This window comes from Anabas testudineus, chromosome 21 (genome assembly GCF_900324465.2).
Source record: "Anabas testudineus chromosome 21, fAnaTes1.2, whole genome shotgun sequence".
Lineage (NCBI taxonomy): Eukaryota > Metazoa > Chordata > Actinopteri > Anabantiformes > Anabantidae > Anabas > Anabas testudineus.
This window is the reverse complement of record NC_046629.1, coordinates 7,311,988-7,322,011: the sequence shown is the minus strand read 5'-3', so window position 1 is coordinate 7,322,011 and position 10,024 is coordinate 7,311,988. Positions and strand designations below refer to the sequence as shown.

At 38.1% G+C, this 10,024-nt stretch overlaps 1 protein-coding gene across 1 annotated transcript; it reads left to right on the top strand.

Moving 5' to 3' along the window:
* The first annotated feature begins 2,956 nt into the window (after nt 1–2,956).
* LOC113172867 (solute carrier family 22 member 4-like) lies at nt 2,957–9,463 on the top strand. Its single transcript, XM_026375905.1, has 11 exons — nt 2,957–3,375; nt 3,495–3,671; nt 5,689–5,792; nt 5,943–6,097; nt 6,250–6,421; nt 6,513–6,639; nt 6,713–6,807; nt 7,052–7,266; nt 7,417–7,599; nt 7,854–7,989; nt 8,700–9,463. Exons 1-11 carry the CDS (start codon nt 3,133–3,135, stop codon nt 8,800–8,802), a joined length of 1,710 nt encoding a protein of 569 aa, XP_026231690.1. The 5' UTR covers nt 2,957–3,132; the 3' UTR covers nt 8,803–9,463.
* The last annotated feature ends 561 nt before the right edge of the window (nt 9,464–10,024 follow it).

The window sequence follows — 10,024 nt, the reverse complement described above, 5'->3', positions numbered from 1 at the left end:
AAGTGTAAAGCTCGCGGTTTCACTGTTATTATGGACGGACGAAAGTCTCAGTGGAACATTGTGAAGACTGTGGTGCTCATGTTGCAGGTACAACAGCTTTTGCTGTTTCAGAATGTAATCCCAGCCGAGGTGTCACTGTGGTGAAGCCGGATGAGTTCTGGGATAAGAAGGTCACCCACTTCTGCTTCTGGAAGGAGAAAGACCGCTTGGGGTTTGAGGTAAGTCTCTCAGCTGCTGTTTGCTGAACTGCTTCAGTTTCTCCTGGTTTCATAGATAGGTATAGCTGGGTATCAACTGCATAACAATGTGAATTTATAGAGTGTTTCCTTATAATATTGCCTAAAGGGGACATATATAGAGTGAAAAGAATCGGTCCAAGCACAGAACCCTGTGGAACTCCGTGGCTAACTTTGCTGTGCATCTAAGATTCATCATTAACATGTACAATCTGAAATCTATCTGATAGATACGATTTAAACCACTCTAGTGCTGTTCCTTTGATCCCAATGACATGTTCCAGCCTGTGTAATAAAATGCTTTGGTCTATAGTGTCGAATGCAGCACTAAGATCTAACAAGACGAGTATAGAGAGTAGACCATTGCCTGATGCTAATAGAAGATCATTAGTGACCTTTACCAGTGCTGTTACTGTACTATGATGTACTCTAAATCCTGACTGGACATACAAGTTATTACTGCGCAGGTGGTCATATAATTGCTTAGAAACTACCCTTACCAGAATTTTAGAAATAAAGGGTCTGAGTCCAGAGTGGGCTTTTTGAGTAGGGGCTTGACTACAGCAACCAACTAACTGATAATTCCTGAAATATACAAATGGACGTGTGAATGTTGTATTAGAATAAACAACGAAATGAAACATAAAAACAGCTGCTATTTAAACCCTGTTTGGAAATTTAATGAAATTTTGAAAACTCGAAATGTATCTATAATTTAATTAATATGACACAAGAAAAAACAATTTTTTACTTTTTTTTTTATGTGTCAAATACAAAAATAGAGCATTTATCAATGTACTTGTATACAAAATGTTTTTAAGCTATAATAATAAATAACTATTATTTAATAAGTGTTAAGCTAAGATGTAATTTCCTTGTCAAAGTAAGTGGTTCTTGAAAACATTAAAAATCAATGTGTGAGCTGGACACTACAGCCACAAGACTGAATCATAAATATCATAAATACTAATATTATAATCTGAATTACTTCTCAATAAATTTCCAAACAGGGTTTATAAATCACATTTTCTATGATTTCTAGTGGTGTTTTCTCATCTGTTTTCCTGCCTCCTCCTGAATAACTCAGTCTTCCACTTATGAACAAACAAGTTTAAAGATATTTCAAAATCAGATTTGAGAAACTGTATTCATACAGGTTTTACACATTACACAGAGACTTTCAGCCTGATTTTTTAGATCAGCATGAATTGATAAAGATAAATTGCTAAAGTTGAATCATTAAGATGTTGATAAAACAATTAAAACAGAGATATCTTATAACAGCAGCATGAGATGTATTAAAAAGTGAAACATCGTGCTCCAGAGAACCTGCGTCCAGTTCTTTATGTACAGTATTTATTCTCTGAACTCTGAAGTTTTTTTTTTTTTTTTTTTTTTTACAATGATGTTCATTTTTATGGTGCAAATATGCAAACTTGTCAGATTGAGATTATGTAATGGTTGTCTCCTTATTTTATTTATGTTACTTTGTTTTATTTGTTTTCAATAAAAACTGCTGAACATCCTCCACCAGTGCTGGATTCTTCTTAACATAGAGTTTAGTTAATTGGACTCCTTAATGGAAAGAGGCTCCTCAGGGGCACATTTAACATCGACACTGTAACGTTTCCACTAAACTACACTGCTAAGCTGCACAAATGATCCACAGTGTGGACTCTGGTAGGAACCGACTCACTTTCCTCCTTCTTTCTCTTCTAGTAATTCAAAGTTGGAAATTTGTCTTTCTAATAAGAACTGAAAACCAGTCCAACCAGTCTTTTGCTTCGTTATGTTTTTGATGGTGTTGCACAACATCAAACATCAGATTAAACATTTATTCAAGCTGTACGCTCCAGGAAGCTCAAAGTGAGTTTTTTTTTTTTTTTTGCAGACCAACACTGAGTCAGTCAGAACTGGAAGCTCTGAACTGGTTTGACATTTTAATGTGTCCTCTGTAAATCCTGCTCTGTGATAATTAATGATCACACCAGTTGGACGTGGTTTCAGGTCTGTGACATACAGTTCGCACCTGTCATGTACCACCAAGGAAATGTTAACAGTGCTGCTAACATGAGATTAAGGATGTACTGCAGCAGAATGATGTATGTCCCTCTAGGTTTTAATGGATGAACAGAGAAAACATGGTAACATCCAGATTAAATAATAAAAAATGTGTATTCAGTTCAGTTCTCTGGGAAAAGGGTCAAATTGCTTTGATAGTGAGACCAGACAGACAATCTTTAATTAACTTTACATACAATACATATTTAATATTTGTTAATTGTCATTTCTCCAAAATTCACTGGAAAATTAAAAAATGTTTAAAAAAAAGAATATATTGTTATTGAGTAAAATGCATTTTATTATTATAAAAATCATAGAAAACACACTAAAGTGCAAAATATGAAACGTTCTACTGTAACAGTATAACTAAAATAAACTATAAATAAAATACAAAATACAACATGAAAATGTAATTATTTTAAGTACCAACCTTGTTTTTATCCAGCAGTGTCACCAGGATGTTTCTTCATTTAGTAACTATTTTGTTCTAATAATTTACCTCTGAGATTAAGTTTGCTGTTGTTAGTATTTGCAATACAAACATGGACTTTTGAGATGAGGTGGATGAGAGGGGAAGGAGGAGAGGTGGAGTTCTTTTGTCTTATCTTGATAAAGCAGGTCACAGCGAAATCCTGCAGACACAGGTTGATGTTTATTGGAGTACCTGAGAACTGTATTTGTAGTTGTTGTACTTAAAATGTTAATTTGTTAGACACTTTTACACCTGATAATTGTTGTGGTGTATTTGAATATACTATTTTATGTAGTTTTAAAATATTTGCAGTCAAACTTATTAGATATAGATTTAAAATTAGAGTATCAGCTGATTAACATGCAGGACTACGAGGAGTTGGTGTCGTTCCTTGGGACCTGGGGCCGATTCCAGAGGCGAGTTTTCCTCCTTCTCTGTCTTATGGCCATCCCAAGTGGATACAACCTCCTGTCTGTCTTCTTTCTGCTCGCTAGTCCCCCCCATCACTGCCACATCCCTGCCGACAGGAATATGAGCCAGGACTGGATCCAGGCCAGCATCACAGAACAGTTCGGAACCAGTGGGGACCTAAATTCAACTCAAGTCAGTGATGATTTACTGTAGCCAAGCTGTGATCCTCCTGCAGATTACTGTAGAACGAGGTTCCCAGGCTGTCACTGAAGTGTAGTTTGTACATAATAAAGTTGATATTTCCTCTTCAGCAGGTGGGGGTGCTGTCTGAGAGGAGCAGTTGCAGCCGGTATGACCTGGACCAGGTTCAGAACCTGTCTGCACTGGGATTAAGTCCAGAATTCGTCCTATCTGAACTGAAGCAAGAGGACTGTAAGGATGGATGGACCTACAGTACCGAGTACTACGAATCTACTGTAGTCACTGAGGTACTGAACTACTGCTGCTACTACTGTTATTGAGGAATTTGCAACTGCACCTACTGAAAGTAGTAATACTTACAGCGCCTATGAAAACTATTCACCCCCTCGGATGTTTTATCCTTTTTATTGATACTATAAATCAATCATGGTCAATAACAGTTGGCGACTTTAACAAAACATTTTCAGGAAAATACCTCATTAATGTCAAAGGGAAAACAGGTTTCTACAAAGTTGTGTCAATTAAGAAAAATTTATAAGATGAAATCAGTGTTTGCATTAATATTCACCCCCTTCAGATCAGTATTTAGTGTGCAATGTGCAGTGTTTGGTGTGTGCCGAACATAGAGTCTAGTCTGATAGACAAAAAGCACTATATTGGTCTCATCAGGCATAAGAACCCTCTTCCCCTGGACCATGGAGTCTTTTAAAGCCTGTTGGAGAACTCAAGTCGTGACTTGGTGTCAGTGTACAGTCTCTCCTGTCTTAGTTTCTGAAGCTTGTAATTCCCTCAGACTAGTCATCAGTGTGTTAGTGGCCTCTCTCACTAGTTTCCTTGCACGATCATTCAGATGGGGGCGGCCTGTTCTAGGCAGATTTAGACATGCGCCATATTCCTCCCATTTATTGATGGTGGATTTCACTAAACTCTGGATGTTCTGTGCCTTGGAGATTTTTTTCTTGTATCCATCCCCTGAGTTACGCTTTTTAATTACCTGTTCTATGAGTTCCTGGGAGTGTTCCTTTGTCTTCATGGGGTAATTGGTGGCCAGGAATACTGATTAACCAGTGACCAGACTTTAAAGACACAAGTTTCTTTATGAAATCACTTGAGATCCATTCACTGCACTCAGGTGACCACATTTCACTAACTGTGGGACTACTAGCACCAAATGTCTGGAATGCAAACACTGATTTCACCTTACATATTTTTATTTAATTGACATTAGTTTGTAGAAACCTGTTTTTCACTTTGACAGTAATAAGGGAATTTTTCTGCTGTAGTTAGTTGACCATGATTCGTTTATAATTTCAATAAAAGGATGAAATGTCCAAGGGGCTGAATACTTTTTATAGGGACTGTATTTACTCCTTCTGTCTACTGTATGTTAGTGTTGTGAAAGAATCTGGTCTGTGACCAATCATTGACTGGGCTAGGGTTTTCCTGTCACCTGTCTGTTAAACATTTGTTTTTCACTGCTTATTTACCACTTAATTAATAACTAAAATAAAACAAATTATGGAATATCTAAGGAGGAAAGAGTTAAATCATTTGTGCTTTGCTTTTAGCTACAGTATCATATTATTCTTCTATGTTATGAAAATGGCACCATCTCTATATCTTTGTGGGAGTCAGCACATTTGTTAACAGGGGGACTATACTTGCAGCTACAACCACACTCTCCATTGAACATTATGACATTTTCACACCTGCACATTTTGTGTGGAAGAATATGAAAGTCACAGCGTCCAGCAGGCTTGTTTGCTGTTGGTTAGGCTGACAAACACATGATTCTGTTTCAACTGCAGCTTGTTGCATAGTACAGTCTGGTCAGAACTGGTCCTGTTTATAAAAGTACTAGGACATTGTGAGCTTCTCAGTGACCACCAATCATTGACGAGAGACTGGAAAAGACTGGATTGGACCTGCATCATAATGTCACCTGCCAGTGTGTTGTAATGTTGCAACTTCTCGATTTGTAAAGTAAAGCCAGTGAGAATAAATAAAAACACATTGTGGATGGTGGTGAAATAAATCCAGGAATACATAAGGACATGACTGTCTTTTAAAAAATGTGCAGATAACTTCAAAATACATTTCACTGAATTTAAATGGTGAAGGAGTGTGATGCATTTTCTTGTTTATATGTCAGACTGTGATCTGACTGGAGACTTGTGTTATGTCTTGTGTATTTAAGGTTGCATTCCTGTGAGGGATGTATATTCCAATTTCTGTCCTTGCTGTATTACTACAGTATATATTGTTGCATATGCTCATTATTCCAAGTTGTCCATCATATTCCAGTTTAACCTGGTGTGCAATGAAGAGTGGAAAAAACCTCTGACTTCTCTTGCCTACTTCCTGGGAGGACTGTGCGGCTGCTTCATCTCTGGACAGATCTCTGACCGGTACCTTTCAATTTAATTTTAAACAGTTTTTTGTCAACAGCTGCGATATGATCATTCATTTCTTCTGTTGTTGGTTTGGATGACTGTGGGCTTGTTCATTCCCATTATGTTGTTGTTGCTGTTGACCATTCTGTTGCATTTGTATTTTAGATTTGGCAGGAAGCCAGTTGTGTTTGGCGCCATCACCATGCTTAGCATCTCCAGCATCGCTCTGGCTTTTGCTCCATCCTGGCCCGTTTTCACTTTGCTTTACTTCCTGATGGGCATGGGTCAGATCGCCTGCTTCATCGTTTTGTTTGTTCTAGGTTTGTGTATTTACTTTTTATTGTCCAGTGACCTTTATCCACCTATGCACTGGTTTTACAATCTATTGCCATTGTTTTCTTGTTGATGTCTATGGGGGGCTGGAGGGCAGATTCTAATATTATATACTTGTATACTTGTGTTTCCTCCACAGGTTCAGAGATTCTGATTGGTTCGACCCGAGTTCTCTTCTCCAGTCTTTGCTTGCCTTGTATGTGGGTGACTGGCATGATGCTGCTGCCTGGCAGCGCCTACCTGGTCAGGAACTGGAGACACCTGTCACTGATGATGGCTGTGCCTGGCCTGGCCTGTGTCCCCTTGTGGTGGTAAGACAACCTAAAAACACAATTGTCACAAACTTTTATTCTAATTCTGTTATGGAGAATACATATTTGTGTTTGTTGGTGTGTCAACCAGGCAGATTCCAGAGTCTCCTCGCTGGTTGATATCCCGTGGCCGCTTGAGGGAGGCAGAACTCCTTCTAAGTTCAGCAGCTTTGGAGAACAAGGTGGAACCTCCACATGGCTTCTTCCTGTCAGACAACGTGAGAAACTCTAACCTCAGTCTTGTTTCACTCAATCAAAAACACAGCTCCTTATACTAAAGTTTCTTCACAGTGTGAAAAAGCAGAAAACAAGAAGTCCCTCGGCTTCCTGGACCTGCTGAGGACCTCTAACATTCGACATACCTCACTTATACTGTGGCTTGTCTGGTAAGTTCAAGCACTTTCTACTGGTATTCAGGACGTTTTCCTCTAGTTCTTCCTTGTTTGCTTGGATTTTAATGTCTTCATGACCTTTCGTCACCACCTTCAGGGCAAAACATGTATTTTTAGCTGCACTACTACTAACTTGAACTTGAACAACTTAAGAAAGGCCAAATCAGCATTCATTACATTATGTCCGTAGGACAATAACAAATGGCAAGATTTATTTTGTCTTCTCTCTTATTTGCAGGTTTTCTTTAAGTGTAAGCTACTTTGGATTGTCATTCAACATGTCCAGTCTCTCCGGCAGCCCTTTCCTGAACTACTTTTTGGTTACAGCTGTTGAGCTCCCAGCGTATGCTGTGAACTGGTTGGTGGTATCCAGGTGTCCCCGCCGATATTCCTATATTGGCTTCACCCTGGTGGGGGCAGTAGCGCTGATACTCATTCAGATCACACTGCACAGTAAGTAAGACCAATAGGAGCTAATGTTCCAAAAACGCAGAGTAGCAGGCAGAACAGGGATAGTTGGAAAACGTGCCTAAACTTCAGGGGAGAAGTTTGATGAACTTTGTCTCCTTCATCACTGGCTTACAGTTCTCCACCTTTCTGCAGGTCAACCAGCTCTCAGCTTGTCCCTGGTGCTGCTGGGTAAATTTGGCATTCTGAATGGCATTGCGGTGTCATACGTGCACACTGGAGAGCTCTCTCCTACAGTCATCAGGAACACAGCAATGTCATCCTGTGCCACATTCTCCAGAGTCGGGTGCTGTGTTTCCCCTTATCTAATGCAGCTGGGTAAAAACTTTCACTTACATTGTTTGTCCTAAATGAAACCAGTGAATTCACATATAAGGTTCATTTTTCATCTACAATAATTATTTATTAGCATTAGAATGCTAATAAATAATTACTCCCTGCAAAAATGAGTCAACATCTTATAGGCAGATCTCTGAAAAAATCTAAACAAAACAAAAAATGTTATTAATTTATGTAAATGTACCATTCATTTTTAAACACACCACTCTCACCTGACTGAATCTGTTCTGCAGCTGTGTTTCACGTGTCCCTGCCATGGATCTTTGCTGGTTCTCTGTCGCTGCTCAGTATTGCTCTCTACATCCTCTTGCCAGAGACCTTCAGGAAACCTTATCCTGACACCATCCAGGAGATGGGACAAATACAGTGGTCAGTCAAATTACACTGCTAAATGTACAGTATGTGCTGCATCTTCGGTCCTCTTCAGTGGTAGTGCTGAGAGCTTCAAGTGCTGTTTTACCTCAGTTTTTACTAAGTCTAGACCTCTAAAGGTGTGAAGTTCATGTTTTTGATTTCTGGGAATTGTGCTGCTTTTAGCCCATAGCAGTGCAGGATATACTAACTCACCAGCAGAGATGAGGCTGGTGAGGCGGCAACGCTAAGAAATCCTAAAAATGCTCATAATTATTAATTTTTGAATAATTTTTGCATAAAACTATTAACACAAAAAATAAGTATGTCACTTCTTAACAGTGATAAACAAAGCTCCAACAGCAGGTAGTTAATTCATGTCAAAATGCAAAACAGTTGCTAACAAAGCAAAAAAAAACTGCAACTATAAACTGTAATACTTTCCTTTCTGGTACTCATTACACTTATTTAAAAGGTCATGTGAACCCCTGCTCTTGTACTGAACTGAACATAACACAATAATTCACAATCTGAATCAGCGTTAGTGCATGTTTGAATGAAGTCTATGAATCTGACTGTGAATCTTCAAACTTAACAGAACAGGTTTGAGAACATCTTAGAGCTGACTTTTATTATTTAAATAGTATAAAATGAGATATGTACAATGCACAAATACTGTACTTCCAATACAGTGTGAATGACCACACCTCTCCTTATGTGGCTTCCAGTTTCAGGTGTCCGTGGGCCTCTATGTCTTGTTTGAAAGATGAAGAGAAACCAATTCAACACCAGATCATGGGACTCGAGACTGTCTGTGCAACTAACCTATAAGACTCCTGTCACACATACAAATGGAAGCCACAGAAAACAATAAGACTTTATTAGTTTATTATTGAGTTTTCTGACAAATCAAAGGGCTTTGACCATCTTCAACCTTATTCAAGATCCAAATCATGTGTTGCTGTTGATGGTTTGAAACACTGGTTAAACACTGGTGACATGAATGAATGAATGAGTATGTGAGTTAGTGAGTGAATGATGAATGTCAATTTGCTGTAAATGTGAAAGTTTATATAAATGTGGCCCTTAATCCAGTTAACACATAGTAAAGACGTATCTTTTTACATATTGATTTAAATCACAACAGTTCTGTTATAGTCCTTCTATTCTCTTCGTCTCTAGTACATAATACACCAGGCTGCTTTGTAAGTCTTTTATTATAATTCAGATATCAGTTTCTGCAGTTTCTGTGGGTTCGTGAACGCCCCAGTGGTCTAAATTACACGGGGCGTGGCCTGTCTGCCTTTGGACCCGCCCCGGAAACACGGCTTCGACTTCATGAAGCTGCACAAGGTTTTACCGGAAGAGGAGAATAAGGCCTTCAAAATAGAGGCATAGCTTTTTTTTAATGTTGGTTTGTTTTTTTTCCATAAAAAATGCAAAGCAGCAGATTTTTACAGACAATTTTGGGGAAAAATACCAACTGCTGTGTAGTAACAATAAAAATATTCTGTATAACTTTTTCTGAGCAGATTTATTCTTATGTACTCGATGAAACAAAATTTATTCAAGATTCAAGATTCAAAAAACTTTGTTAATCCCAGAGGGAAATTGTTTTGCCCTATTACCATATTAACAAAAAAGGGTTTACAGTACATTTTTGCATTTTTGTAGTTATCACAAGCTGAATATCACTTATAAACACACATAATAATATGTGTGTCATAATATTTACATTAAGTCTGACTATAATTTATAAACACACATAGGTAATGAGTAGTATGAGCCCAAAGTTTTATCATCATTGGAATGACCAACTGAGATAACCCACACATCACAAGTGTCACAAAGTATTTGAAATTGGCCAAAATCCAATATTGAGATCAAGATATGTTATAAATAAATTGAAATAAACTTTTGAAAAGGTGAAATACAACACAATCACATTGAAAGGCCTTGACTGACACCTCAAACCCTGAAGACATTTGTCATGAAAAGCAAAGACAATGACAAATTGTCACATTTGTGAAGTTGATCTCAAAATGTTTTAGAA

Bases quoted from the DNA above. Each gene is read 5' to 3' on its own strand.
- LOC113172867 (XM_026375905.1), top strand. From the start codon at position 3,133: ATGCAGGACTACGAGGAGTTGGTGTCGTTCCTTGGGACCTGGGGCCGA. The intron at 3,376-3,494 runs GTCAGTGATGAT...TTTCCTCTTCAG, and splicing joins GGGACCTAAATTCAACTCAA to CAGGTGGGGGTGCTGTCTGA. The intron at 7,600-7,853 runs GTAAAAACTTTC...TCTGTTCTGCAG, and splicing joins CCCTTATCTAATGCAGCTGG to CTGTGTTTCACGTGTCCCTG.